At 37.7% G+C, this 15,807-nt stretch overlaps 1 protein-coding gene across 3 annotated transcripts in view; it reads left to right on the top strand.

The window, feature by feature from the left end:
- The window catches only part of Mys45A (SDA1 domain containing protein Mys45A), a 274,404-nt gene that overhangs the window by 220,184 nt on the left and 38,413 nt on the right, over positions 1-15,807 (top strand). For all 3 annotated transcript variants that reach the window (XM_067143006.2, XM_067143005.2, XM_067143007.2), the window contains exon 17: positions 9,895-10,067. In XM_067143006.2, coding sequence (XP_066999107.2) covers positions 9,895-10,067 — 173 coding nt within the window. The remainder of the gene's footprint in view (positions 1-9,894; positions 10,068-15,807) is intronic.

Raw genomic sequence — 15,807 nt, 5'->3', positions numbered from 1 at the left:
AGAAAACCAAGCAAACTTCAAAATATAAATATGTTTGAACATTTACGCATAAGAGAAAATATTCCTTTCTTTCTCTCTCTCTCTCTCTCTCTCTCTCTCTCTCTCTCTCTCTCCCTCTCCCCCCCTTTTCTCTCTCCCTCTCCCCCCCTTTTCTCTCTCTCACTCACGCACACACACACAAACAAAATATATTTACTTACATGTTCTGTTTGGGTATGAGAGAATGCAAAAACAATCGGGCACGTGGCGGCAGACTGGCCGTCTGACTCGAACAACAATGCCACGCACCACTTAGCAACTGAACAGCAGCTGATCGGCGCTGACTGGAAAAAGTATGAAAGCGCTGTCTCGCATCAAGATGAGTAATTAAAGAATAACTGGGGGTTCCGCTTAGCTAGTTGTCCATGAAGGGCACAATCCTGTGGTTTTCTCCAAAAGGCGGCCAAATTGCTGCCCACGCACCCGCTGGACGGTTAATGATATTGTTATAAGGCAATATTGACACTGATGTAGATTAACAGTCATTCATCATTGTTTTGAAATAAAAGTACTTGAGTCTTAATTTTATCCCCAGCTGTGTCTAGTTAAAGACTGCGACCACCTGCCTCTGCGACACTGCTGCATAGTGTGGGCCAGACCATGAATAGAGACAGCCGAGCTATAAGACATGCTTGTATACCATTCACCACAGGAACTGGCTGCTTAAGTATAATAGTTTTACTAGCATCCCTCGTACTTCGGTCAATTTTGTATTATTAAAGCCAAAGACGGGACTGATATAAAGCAATGAAAATATCAAACTTGTTCTATCTTGCGCGTGCATGGAACATTGGGAACACTCCGTCTCACCATAGATAATCTCGACTTTTAGCTTGCCATTGGTATGAGACTTGTACTGAAATTAATGAGTTACAGTTACATGAACCTTGATTAATTATTGGAAAACCATGTACACCATCTTAGTCTACATATTTTCTTCACTTTTGAACATAATCTGTGTTTCTTTGCACACTTTGCGTTCATTGCTCTGCAAGCTTGAAAATACTCTTGCAATAGAAGTTTGGTGCAACAGTCCTTATACTGCTGCTTAAGACTTCCTCCAACATGTGGCACAGCATCCTCCACAACATTAGATGGCAGTCCCTCCAACTTCAGGGATTTAGTAAGGTTCTTGACAGTCCAAAACCAAGAAAGGCACCTGGATCTGACAGTATTCCCCTCGAGCTTATTCAAAGTGGAGGCTTATCTCTGCTAACCAGGCTCTTCTCCTTGATGCTTCTAATGTGGGAAATCTAAAAGGTCCCTGCTGACATGAAGTTGTCCACCACAGTCATCATCTTCAAACAAGGCAATCGAAGCATATGTGGTAAGAATGGTAATGTTGTCAGCAGTTCTCAGGGTATCTGATGAGGAGCAAACAGGACTATACAGCTAGCTCCTTTATCCTAGCATAAAAATTCTATAGGTCTCTGGTATCTAACAGACTTTGGAGATCTTTGGCCTTTTGTTGCCACCAGTTCTATTTGATTTTCCTTATTTCAGCCTGGCATTTTTGTTTGCGCTCTTCAAGTTATAATATAGACTGGAAAGCTTTTAACTTACAATTTCCTCTTTAACAAGGCATTCAATGACAATGCATAGCAGAAATGTAACATCACTGTCAGCCATATTCTAACAACTGCCTGTGCTCGTGCAATCAAAGCTAACTATGTCAGTATACCTAATGCTCTTTCAGATCAGCTAAATCAAAATCTGATCAATCCAAAAGATGCTGAACTAGAGTGGACCACATTAAAAACCAGCATCAAAGAGACAGCAGAGAAGAAGGAAGAGAAAAGACTGGTTCGACAATAATAATGAGACTGAGAGCCTCATTATTGTCAAGGGGGATGTGTTCATGTTCCTTGTTCAAGATCCATCTACCATAAAGAAATAAGCAAGTGCTCAAACAAAAATGCCAGGATGAAATAAGGTAAATCATACAGAACTGGTGGGAACAAAAGGCCAAAGATCTCCAAAGTCTGTCAGGTAATATAGATTTATAGAATTTTTATACTTGGATAAAGGAGCTGACTGTATAGTCCTGTTTGCTCCTCATCAGATACCATGAAAACTGCTGACAACATTACCATTCTTACTGATAGTCAGGACATCTTGAGCCACTGGAAAGTACACTTCAGCTTACTCTTAAACTGTAGTTCTACTGCTGCTTAAGACTTCCATCAACGTGTGCCACAGCATCTTCCACAACATTAGATGGCAGTCTCTCCAACTTCAGGAATCTAGTAAGGTTCTTGACAATCTGAAACCAAGAAAGGCACCTGGATCCGACAGTATTCCCCTTGAGCTTATTCAAAGTGGAGGCTTATCTCTGCTAACCAGGCTCTTCTCCTTGATGCTTCTAATATTGGACATCCTAGAGGTCCCTGCTGACATGAAGTTGTCCACCACAGTCATCATCTTCAAAAAAGGCAATTGAAGCATCTGTGGTAATTACCATTACATATCTCTGCTCTCCACACCTGGTAAAATCTTTGCTAGAACTTTGTTGAACAGTCTCCAGTCTCCTAAATCTCAGTGTAGGTTTCGTCCTTCCAGAGGCACTATAGATATGGTCTTTTCTGTGCAAGAAAACTACAAGAGAATTACAGAGAACAACAAAAGCCTCTGCTTTTAGTGTTCTACGATCTGGAAAAGGCATTTTATACAGCACCCAAAGAAGCAATTTGGATGGTGGTGGGACTTTTTGGCCGTATTAAACACTTTGTTGGACTGATCCAAGCACTCCATGAGATATGTTTGGGCAGATGGTGTACCAGAATGAAATGTCAGAAGAATTCCCCATCACTAATGGGCTTAACAAGGTTGTGTACTTGCACCAACGCACTTTGTCCTGTATCTAGCAGCCATGCTGTGCAAAATATGTCTGCAAACAAAAAAAGGTGTGGAACTTCAGTATAAATTTCATGAAGGAGTATTTAATCAAACCAGACTCCGCTCAGGAAGGCTCACAAGTCTCACCCATGTAACTTAACTGCAATATGCAAATGACATTGCTTCTCCAGTTCATTTACCTGACAGGCTGCAACTCTCAGCTAACTGCTTCAGTAGGGCATATGCAGAATTTGGCCTGCCCATCAGCATTCCAAAAACGAAGGTCCTTGTACAGCCAGCTCCTGGAACTGCCTTTCCGAATTTCAATATTTCCGTCTCCAATATGCCTCTGGAACAAGTAAATCTAGGAAGTATGCTTTAACCAACTGATCATTGGACAAGGACATGGAAAACAGAATTCGTGCTGCCCATTTAACTTTTGAATATCTCACACATCAAATCTTCCGGAACAAAAATCTAAGAATACACACCAAACTGATGTCGTAAGATAAAAATTTCATCATGATCCATATTGACAGTAGTTACAGTTGGTAGATAAAATGGGTCCACCTATTCAGTAATGCACTAATAAAACATATTTTCATTCTTTACAGCTGATGATGTACTAATTATATGACGATGTGACTGATTTTTGACCAAATATAGTTACATGTTTTATTAGTGTGGTATTGAATAGGTGGACCCATTTTACGTATCAATTGAAACTGATGTGTATCGAGCAGTTGTTCAATGGATGTGAAACGTGGACTTTGTATGAATGTTATATCAAGAAACTAGAATGCTTCCACCAACAGAAGGTCAGATTCATTACGAGCCTCAAATGGGATGGCTACGTACCGAATACAACAGTTATTGAGAGGGCAAAAGTGAACATTATAGAGGGTTCCATCGTTGGTCACGAACTGAAATGGATTGTCCGTGTTCAGCTCAAACTTTGTTGACAAACCCTGTATGGTGAACTTAGTACAGGCAGGCATCTTGTGGTGCCTCTCTGAAGCACTATAAGGATCAACTCAAAAAGACCTTGAGAAGCATAAAAATTGATCCATGGAAGTGGTGTACCATTGTAGACGATTGTACTCACTGGTGCACAACTACTTCAGCTGCTATTGCACAATTGGAACGTGAATGTCGAAGACAGGAAAAAAAGAGAAATATCAGAGACATAAATTACACCACTCCTAACTACGTCCTACATGTTCCATTAAGTGCAATCAGCGTGACTGCATGTTTCGTGCCAGGATTGGCCTGCTAAGCCATCAAAGACATCTGCATAGAGCATGCAGATAATGAAAGAATTACAGGAGAGAAATGAATGCTTGGAGAAGAGTATCAGCTGATGACGATGACAAGAACCACCTAATGCATTGTGTAAGGTCTATAGATTGTGGTGATGCTCTTCATTATATTATTTATATTATATTATATTATTTTGAAGGATTCTAAAATACGGGTATATTCATCAATTTTAGTATTACCTTTGTCTTTCTTGCATGTGTTTCTGTACTCCTTCTTATCTACCTGATGGTTCCATTTCCATGACAGGTATTTAAATATGTCTGTGTTGCAATCTTTTACCTTGATAAATGGCCAAGCCAGGAATGATATTCTGGAAGCTTAGCATACACCTTGTCTTGATTACTTATGCTTACGTTATCATACCCGAAACAGGTGATGAATGGGAGCTTACAACTGATGGATAAAAGTGTCTTGCTGTGAGAGGAGGTAGTTGTAAATTAGGGAGATGAGTGTTAGTGTTTTTCTACTTCAGCTGCTGTGGTCATGAATTAGAACATGATCAATGTTGCCTTGGCAAGCTCTTGAGATGGACATCAAACTCGGTCCATCTGCCCTGTAGATACTTCAGTGACCAAGACAAGCTCTGAGTTGCCAATGATGTTCTTATTATGTTTCTGTCCAGTTGGTAGTTGATTCTGTGCTAGTAAAGTAAGTAAGCTGTAATCTGATGTTCAACTGATTTTTGCTTTTATTTTCTGTTTTAATGGCTGATATTTCTGTGAGGGTATGAAGTTCCTGTCTTAGCATCAGTCCCTGGCTCTGTATACAAAGCTGGTATTTGGTTGGACATCTAGTTTAAATGTAAGTTTGTGATTTTCCAGTGTACTTCATACATTTATGTACTTCATTTATTTATTTATTTATTTATTTATTTATCTATTTATTTGTTTATTTATTCATTCATTCATTCATTCATTCATTCATTCATTCATTCCTGACTTACATTTGTGGCAAAGTTAGGCCTCTCTTACACTTAACCACTATCTATATATAAAAAATAGTTTTGTCTGTACATTGCTCAGAATTTGAAAAGAATGGTATTTCTATATCGGTCATGTTCACAGTAACAAGGAAATGCACTTTTTACTTTTCCATAATTTCTGTCTGTCTGTCCGTCCATCCGTCCGTCTGTATGTATGTATGTATGTATGTATGTATGTATGTATGTACACGCATCACTAGAAAACGGCTAGAGAGAATCTGATGAAAATCGGTATGCAAAGTCGGGGAATAAGTCACTACAATCTAAGCCATAAATAATTTTATTCACGCTGATAGAAATGGTAGTTTAGAGGAAGGCCTAAAATGTAATTTTCAAATATTTATGTTATTAGTGGTCCTATCTTAATAAACATTGGTATGCAAACTAAAGATATATACAAGCTGTACAAACCGCCATGGGTATACAACGGAGTCATCGTTTTAACGGATTTTAAAATGGAATGCAACTTCATCACCTACCATATTTTATTTTATATTCATCTGTGTAAATGTTATAGTGTGTTTTTATAGTTGTTTTAAAGTCATATTTCATATTCATCCATGCAGATGCTATAGTGTGCTTAAAGTTGTTTTAAGGTTTTATTGTGTTTGCCCGATTTGACTTTGTGGCTGATGATGGCACATATCTGGTGCCGAAACTAGTACCTCATCTGAACGATATGTGATTCTTTATTACAAGATATTAGAATCATTCCGTATTGACGGTTTTCACTTTACAATGGTGAAAAATGAGAGTATCCTCCTATTCAATACATCATATATTCCGTCATTAGACGGAGCAAACAAATTCAAACATGTTTCGGCTTGCTTGAGCCATCTTCAGTGAAAAAATTAGGGGGGTTGGAATAATTTACATAATATAAGTTGAAAAAATGCTAAAAAACATAATGAAAGAGCAAATGAAAAAACAAACAAAAGAGAGCCTAGACGGAAACAAAATTAGCACAAATATACAATATTTACATCAATATGCAGAGCAAAAAACAACTTACTGCGACAAAATTCAGTGAAACAGGTGTTAATTTAAAATAATAATTGAAACTAAAAGCTGCATTAACCTAAGAAACAAGGGAATGAGAAAACAAATGATGCAGATGGAAATGAATAATAGTAGCACATGGTGAGGTTGTGGACCTCATAGTTTACAAATTATTGGTTTAGTGAAAATGACAAAACAGTTTGAAATTGCTGTCAAAATCATCCTGGTAGAAACCCATCACATCAAATTGGTCAGGAGGAGAGCGGGAGCAAACATTTTTGAGAAACCAAGCCTGATATAACCTGCAGGCGAAAAGCCTGTGACAGGAGAAAAAACACCAATGAAATTTAAGGTTTTAGAAATAGCAGCATTCTCAATATCTTCTCAATCTAGCGGTCCCTTTCTTCATTATTGTTTCATAATGTTGGCTGGTGTCTTGCCTTATTATAAAGGAGTCGGAAGGGCTGCGTATAAAAATTGAGAAGCTGTGTTAGGTAGAAAACAGATGCATAGTAAACTGTAAGTAATCTAGTGGAAACCGTCAATGAAGTTCTAATCTGTAATAGAAAAAAGTGAGGTTGTATGAGAAACATGGGTTGATAAGTAAAAAGTGTGAAATGGTTGTGAAGAAAGCTTAAAGTTACGGTGTGCAGTAGGTGGTTGTCCTCTCTAATGGCCTGGCCTTCTCAAAGTAACGGTCTCATTCGCGTGATCGAGTCTATTGTTGGTTTGGCTGTGTTTGCTGGGATGGAAGGAGCGGAGGGGGAAGGGGAGGTGCAGGGCTGGTTTGAGGAAGGGAGGGGTGGTGAGTTGGTGAGATGGAGGTGGGGTTTGTTTGGCAAATATATGGAATGAATGTTTCAAGAGGATGTTAGTTTACTCGCCGACTTCTCAAGCTCAAGGTGATATTTGAATTTGTTTGCTCCATCTAATGACAGAATATATGATGTATTGAATAGGAGGATACTCTCATTTTTTGCCATTGTAAATGTGATTCTTTCACATTAATAAACATCTTTGTATTGAATAGGAGGAACCCTCTTAATTTTTAAATATTGTAATCCCACTTCAATACGGATCATGAAATTTCTAAATATTAATAACTGGTATGCAAAGTCGAGGATTAAGTCGCTACAATCTAGGCTATAAATAATGTTATTCATGCTGAGTGAATTGGTAGTTTAGGGGAAGGCCTAAAATTTAATTCTTAATTATTTACGTCATTAGTGGTCCTATCTCATTGAAAACTGGTATACATTGTTGGAGAATGAGCCACTACAATTTAGGCTATAAATCATTTTATTCACCCTGAATGAAATGGTAGTTTAGGGGAAGGCCTAAAATTTAATTCTCAAATATTTACATTATTAGTGGTTGTATCGATAAATACTACATAACCAAAGTTATATAGAAATAAATTTCCAACCATTTATGTCTTATAGGTACATTTTACCATACCGGCTATGATAACACAGATATTCATGAATTTGTATTTTTGTTGCCAAGTCCAAGCCACAAGAAAATGGGTCAACAGAATTTAATGAAAATCTATATATAGAGTTGGGGAATAAGAAACTACAGTCTAAGCTATAAACAATTTTATTCACCCTGGATGAAATTGTAGTTTAGGGGAAGGCGCCTAAAATGTAATTTTTAAATACCTATGTTTTTGGTCCTATCGAAAAGTACTACATAACAAAAATTACAGAGAATACAATTTCCGATCATTTATGTTTTATTTAGTTTTACCGTACCGATTATGATGCGTTGTATTTCAGAGTTGGAAGAAAACTAATTGTGAAGGCCTACAATACCGAAAGCGCATAATATTGATCAACAATAACATTATATTGACCATTGTTTGTTGTGATGTTATTTGTCTCTTATGCTGCCTCTCAGCTCTGATAAATGGGATTACTGCCGCGTACCGAGTACAACAGCCTGACTGAATATTGGCGGGAAGTAGCTGGGAAGTTAGAAAACTTTCTTCTTTTGCATGTCATTTCTCTGGTTCATACATTTTCTTCAGCCCTGAAAAGAGCTGTTTCTTAAGAAGAGCTTCTTCCTCTTCACTTTTATTAAATTCTACATTCATTTTATTCCAAATTATAAGTGAAGAGGGGGTTTCTCCTCTGGCTTGGAGGAAAACTGCCTCCAATTCAGATAGATTTTTCCGCCGCCAGTGTAGTGAATTGATATTTTCGGACTCATCGGGTACTCCTAGGAAACAGATTAGTAAAAGGGCATAGTTTTTGCCCTGGGAGTCTCCACTGTTCGACCCTCTCTCCTCCGAGAAAAGACGATGAGTGTTCACGAATCACGGCTGTCTGCGGCTTGGTCATTCCAGCTCTGGAACTTTGGACTGTTAGATCGGCAGTGTAGTCCTGTTCGTTAAAAGTGAGAAAATGTGTGGTGTTTCATTTGATCGAGTGTTTCATATGAAAGCATTGCTTTTAATCACGCCATTCCTACTGACGTCATTGTAATGTATGTTCATTTCAGTTGGGAAAACCACTAAGACAGTCTTTCTGCGGAGGTAAAAAGGCAGGTGGAGAGTGAGTGTCTACCATTATAATGAAAACTCCCCAACTTGATTGTGACTGATGGTATGTAAGCGGGTCTACCATTACAGTGAAAATTCCCTAACTCAGTCTTCATATGAGAAAAGATGTTTGGTGACTTCCCCGTCGCATTCCTAGGGTAACGTTAAGAGCTATGCAATTTAATACAATCTTGCTCACAGCGTGACACTAGAATTCCATATACAATGTAGAATTCCGTTGCGAAGCACAGGTACATCAGCTAGTAAACAATAAAATTAAAAAATTTTAACATAAAAGACATAGAAATTCTAAAAAGAAATAATACTGCAGAAAGATAATTCTAAGACTAAGTTAGGCCTACATATCAGTACAACAATTAGTGTGACAATAATAATAATAATAATAATAATAATAATAATAATAATAATAATAATAATAAATGAAGAAAACCCATTCACACAACATACACACAATGACTCACACAACTCAGTTTTATGTTCCCAGGAAAAACTTTCGGCAAACAGATTTGAATCTGTGAGACGAAGTGAGGTGCCAAATGTCCATTGGGGGTTGTATTCCAGAGTCTCAATGCAGTAACTAAAAAGGAATGATTGTAGGAATTCGTTCGACTTAGTGGAATTTCAAGTAAGGAACCAGAACGGGTACTAATTTCATGGAATGAGGAAAGGGAACGAAAATTAGAAGAGAGGTAAGTAGGAGTGTTCGTCGAGAGCACTTGGTAAACAAGTGTCATTAGGTGAAAATTCCTTCGTTCGTTTATGCGTAGCCATCCTAATGTTTTGAAATGTGGCGTAACATGAGTGTCATGTCGCAGTTGGAAGGCGTATTGTATGCATGAGTTTTGTGCTCGCTGAAGTCTCAAAGCTTGTTCAGCATTTAGATTGACTAGCACCGTATCACAGTAGTCTAAAATTGGGAATAGTAGTGTTTGGATTAATTTTAATTTAAGTTTCTGAGGTAAAGAATTCGTGTGACGTTTCAGGATATAGAGCTGCATGAACCTTTCTACATACATTTGTTATGTGTTCATTCCAGGTCAGATTCTCATTGATGGAGATTCCAAGATTCTCTTAATGAAAGGTCACAGCCAAACTTGTATATATATATTTTTTTTCTAGTTTAAGATATTAATCTTGTTATTTCTGTTTGATGTAGAATAAAGAGCCACCGACACCTGGCACAAAGAGTGATCTTGCCATGGAAGTGAGCACCACACGAATCCTTACTGATGAAGATTTTCGGAAGATTGAGGCTGCACAGATAAGGAAGCAGATTGTTGCCCCAGTTAAGGGGAGGAAGCGACAGGCAGAGTTGGAAACTAATTCAAGGTTAGGAGAAGCTTGCTTGTTTTGCTATGTTCTTAAACTCTTAATATCTGCATATTTCTTCTAGCCTGTACACTTGTGTGAGTATGAAGTGTCAGTTAAAATCTTTTACTACAAAGTGGCTGCAAGCTGACTGACATTTAACTCTTCAAGTAGTGCATGTGTAGTAACTTGGTGCCTTTGGCAGGAGGGAGAAGGATGGAAAAGATTATGCCATTTTGTATAGACTCAGTCACATCTGTTTGAAATGTAGCAGTTGTTGGCTCGGTGGCATCCTATATGAATACGTCCCACTGATTCCATGATTTGATATTGAAAATATGTGAGAAAAGTAGAAAAAATAGTCAGCCATTTAAAGTGCACAATGGAAGGAAGGATAAAACCTTCATAGCTACAGAACATTGTAATGTGGGTTGTCAATCACGGAGCCCCTAGCTTGATCTGATATTGCTTTCACTTACTTGTGCCAGGCTCCTCACTTTCATCTTTCCTGTCTGACTTCTGTTGGTCATCTCATGTTCTCTTCTAACCCCTAGAGGTTAAGGTGTCCAAGGCCTCAAGTGTTGTTCATTTTTATGCCCTTTGTAGCCCTTCCTGTTCTCTTACTAATACCTTCTTTCTTTAAAGTGTTGGACCCTTCCTTTTTCAGTACTGTCCGACTCGTTGGCTGAATGGTCAGCGTACTGGCCTTGGGTTCAGAGGGTCCCGAGTTCGATTCCCGGCCGGGTCGGGGATTTTAACCTTAATTGGTTAATTCCAATGGCCCGGGGGATGGATGTTTGTGCTGTCCCCAACATTCCTGCAACTCACACACCACACATAACACTATCCTCCACCACAATAACACGCAGTTACCTACACATGGCAGATGCCGCCCACCCTCATCGGAGGGTCTGCCTTACAAGGGCTGCACTCGGCTAGAAATAGCCACACGAAATTATTATTATTTTTCAGTACTGACGTAAACGGAGAGGGGATCATTATCCAGTTATACTTCCCCTTGAAACGATTATCACTAGGTTCCAGATACTGATGAGATATCTTTTTACTGAGCGATCTACACTTTATGCTCCAATGTACAGGGTGACCCAAAGTCGTTCATCTTAGGAATAACGACTTATATTACAGTACTTGTTCAGTATGCTAGACTCCATTGTCAACCTACAACTGTAGGCATTCCTTCTTGTTCCACAGATTGTTTTTACTATGATTTGTTTTAGAGTACGGCACTCTGTAACTATTCACCTACACAAATGGTTTCTGTCCCTGATCTTCACACTGTAAATTTTTGCTTTCCTCCCCCCTGTTAACTGTGTTCTGTAATGCCATAATCCACACCAGACATCAAATGGCCTGTAGTTTTGTTTTGTGGACTGTGTTTACAACTGCAGGAAATAATATTAATTATTATGCACAATATAGACGTTTTGCCTATGATCAGAACTTTTAGGCCATTCTGTATACAGTATATAAAATCTGCTCAAGGCATGACATTTACAAATATATCCTTTTTATTTTGCATTTTTTTCATTTTAAGGGTTTTTTTTTTTTTTTTTTTTCTTTTTTTTTTCTATGGGCTTTACATTGCACCGACACAGATAGGTCTTATGGCGATGATGGGATAGGAAAGGCCTAGGAGTTGGAAGGAATCGGCCGTGACCTTAATTAAGGTACAGCCCCAGCATTTGCCTGGTGTGAAAATGGGAAACCATGGAAAACCATTTTCAGGGCTGCCAATAGTGGGATTCGAACCTACTATCTCCCGGATGCAAGCTCACAGCCGCGCGCCTCTACGCGCACGGCGGTTTTTTAATTTAGAAATATTCAGTCACGCAACAGGCTTTGCCCGCTTGCTGGACAACCCTTTGCTCAAGCTGCTTGATACGCGAGTGCATATCGCTCACTCGCTTTCAAATAAAACGCGGTATAAAATACAGAAATCATTGTATGTTTTCGGTATACAAGATTTGAAACATAAAACTTCAAACGTTTCTGATAACTCAATCTTGATTTCAGGAGACCACCCGGTATCAAACGGACAGCCTTTTACAAAAACAATAACAACCTAGAAAACTATTTAAAGAAATACTCCAAACTGAATATTTTTGAGATAGAGGAATTCATGGGATTTCTCCAAGTTCATTTTTAGTAACAACTATTTTCTTTTTAATGACATCATATATAAACAGAAAGGACTGCCTATGGGCTCCCTAGTCTCTGGCATCATGGCAGAGATTTATCTTGACCAGCTAGAATATACCCACATCACTGATCTAAAAAGCATCTTTTTTTTTTTGTCTAGGTTTGTAGATGACATATTTACCATTATAGATGAGAGACATACCAACAGTCAAGCATTATTGGATGAACTTAATGAAGTAGATCCCTACATAAAATTTATGATCGAGGGAGAATCCAATAACGCCCTGAATTTTCTGATTTTGACAGTCACTAGAAAAAATGATCATCTGGCATATAACATTTTTAGAAAGCCCACCCATACTAGTAACACCATCAGACAAGATTTGATCCACGCCACATCCCAAGAAAGAGCCTCTTACTTCAGAATGGTACATAGGGCATTTAACGTTCCGCTATCTAGAGCAGATTTAAACAAAGAGTTACAAACCATCCAATTAATAGCCAAAGCAAAAGACTTCAGTAAGGTTTTCATTAATAGAATCATCCATAAGGTCAATTATAAATCCACATCACAGTTAATCAGGGAAATGAAACACAAGTGAGTATTTACTATTTAAAACTTTCACCTTTAGCAGATCTAATATTCATCAGGTTACTAATCTCTTAAAAAAATATCTCAACATAGCCTTTAAAACTAATAATGGTAACTTCTCAAATTTTCCTAACTCTAGCACGGTCAACAAAAAATAGATTTAATACGCCAGTTATATCGGTCAGACAGGGAGGAAGTTTAACGTCCGATACCTAGAACATGTACAGTAAATGCAGTGAAACACAACAGGTATTCCACCATGGGCCAACACGTAACTGATAGTAAACACCAATTTTCAGGCACTGAACAGGATCTTCAAATCATTAAGATCTTATAAAAAGGCTCCTTAACCAACGTCATGGAAGAGTTTCACTTTTTTTTTTTTTAGATAATCAGCTCAATCCTGACTTCAATTTGAACGAAGCCACGGGAAAACATAATTTGTCATTTGAGTTAATTAAACCCTTTATTCTCAAAGAGTACCGTAAGGTAAATGCTAATCATGTCAGCAAGCGTAAATATTTCCCTAACCCCTCTCCCCTTCCAATGCATTTTAGCACGACTCCGCCTCCTTCCCCCACCCATTCAAATGAATCTCGTAGCAAGCCTTGCACAGCAGGTAACAGTTAGTCTGCACACAAGGCACCAGCGAGAGGGAGTAAGTACAAATGTTAACATACACAACACGTCTAGGATTTTACAGATCTTATTATTTTCCGATCAACAAGTACTTGTTTTTTCTGTTTCCGTTACAGGTTCCAGTCTTTCTTCAAACCAGTACATCCTGGAACCTAATAGATTGAAACAGTTTGATTTCTCAATTTCATATCGGTCCATTTGACCTTTTAAACAACGCATAGCAACTTTTTTACAATATCTCCTTTTTATAAGGCCTCATGGGCTTTCGTCCTTTTGTAACAACACAGTATTACCACTGTCAGCGGTAGTTTTATAATACAAAATTACGAGAGACTGTATGCACTCTTTTGCCACTTACTTATCGACAGTGAAACTTTGTAAATAACGTGTTTGTTTTTACTTCAAGACATAAATGTGCAGTATTTTTTCAAGAACTAGTTCTCTAAGGATTGTGGAGTTTGTCGAATGGCAATTAGAACCTTTATAACTTTCCTTTTAAACATGTCTCTCATCAATCATAGGACAAATCTGAAAGAAGCGTTTAAGATTATCCAGTGTAGACGTTTTTTATTGAACTTACCTTTAAGACACTCGCCCTAGAAGACTGTGTAATTTTGATATTGTTTGTCAAATTATTGTTTATATGTAATGTGTTTTTTAGTTCTTAAGTTTCTTCATATGTAGCTGAGGATGATCAGATATTGACCGAAACTAGCACTAATGAAGTAGATTAAGATTTTTATGTTTTATTTATAGTGTTGATTAGGTGGGTGTTTTGATAAATCCTTTTTTCACACGAGCTCTCTGATGATCGGGACATGATATTCTAATATGGATGTAGTCAATGTGAGTTAATATTATAGAGAAATTGTCCCAAATATAATCAGATATATTGGTTGCCAAGAATTATAGTTAAGTTGACAGTCCCTTGTGTCAGGCTCAAGAAACAAGTCCCTTATATTCTCTCTTGAAAAGCGAATCATATTATAAACTGTACCTCCCCATACATTTAAAACAAATTCGTACTAAAGTTTCTTCCGGGAATCGTCTCAACATGATAATACAAATTTATGTTTCATGTTACATAACCTCTGATTGTTACTCACTCCTAAAATTTGATGTTACCGAGCACGATAGCTGCAGTCGCTTAGGTGCGACCAGTATCCAGTAATCGGGAGATGGTAGGTTCGAGCCCCACTGTCGGCAGCCCTGAAGATGTTTTTCTGTGGTTTCCCATTTTCACACCAGGCAAATGCTGGGGCTGTACCTTAATTAAGGCCACGGCCGCTTCCCTCCTATTCTTAGGCCTTTCCTGTCCCATCATCGCCATAAGACATCTGTGTCAGTGTGACGTAAAGCAAATAGCAAAAAAAAAAGAATGTTAAACAGTGTCACAGTGTCCTTGGCAGTGTTTAAACATGGCTGGATGAACATTGGTTTTAAACAGTGTCTAAGTGATAAATAACATCTTTGCAATGTTGCAGCCATAGTTTGACATTGTTTAATCATAAACATCATCTAAATACCGTTTCTGCAATCGGCCTTGAATGTTGACAAGAGAGTACGCTAGTGGATGTAGCAAGAAATCGATACAGAAAATGATTGATTGCATTTAGTATAAACAGTGGAGGGTATAAATATTGAATGAAAAAATTAGTAACACACACTAAATAACTCGTAATAACGGATAAACCTGTGAAATGGGTCTCGCTGTAACCGAAGGATATTACACAGTTTAATATAGGAATTTTCTAGGGGCATAAAAGAACTGTTGTTACATTGGAGGTCTTGCTATATGCCAAACTCGCTATAGTGGACTTCTACCATAGTTTATAAAGACACTGATTTCATGATATGGAAGAAGAAAAAACATTTGAACATACTATAATTTTAAGAAACAGTGTTAGGTTTCGGTCCACCCAATCAATACACATCATTTTACAAGTGAAAAACAATTAAAAAAACATATTAAATATTAGGGACATGTTTCATCATCTCTATTTGAGACTTCACCAGCCATAAAATCACATGGTAGATTACAAAAACTCATTGTTCAGAAATTGAAACAAATGGAAGAACCCAATGCCTTTTTAAGGATCATTTGAGAAACGCAAAGGATATATATATATATATATATATATATATATATAACATTTACACAAAGTGACCTCACTTCTTGCATAAACTTTTATTGTCTTTAATGTTAAAATTGAAATATAACTTGAAATGTGACTTGCCTGCCATAACGTCTCGTACGGAATACAATGTCCATTGTTGCTGTCCGTATTTAAAACGGAAGTTCCTTAATGAACTGTTGAGAAAACACTGGAGAACAAATATACACATATTTAATGAAGTAGTTCAACACTT

Source organism: Anabrus simplex, chromosome 3 (genome assembly GCF_040414725.1).
Source record: "Anabrus simplex isolate iqAnaSimp1 chromosome 3, ASM4041472v1, whole genome shotgun sequence".
NCBI lineage: Eukaryota > Metazoa > Arthropoda > Insecta > Orthoptera > Tettigoniidae > Anabrus > Anabrus simplex.
The sequence above is the reverse complement of the archived record's forward strand: the minus strand, read 5'-3'. Positions and strand labels throughout refer to the sequence as shown.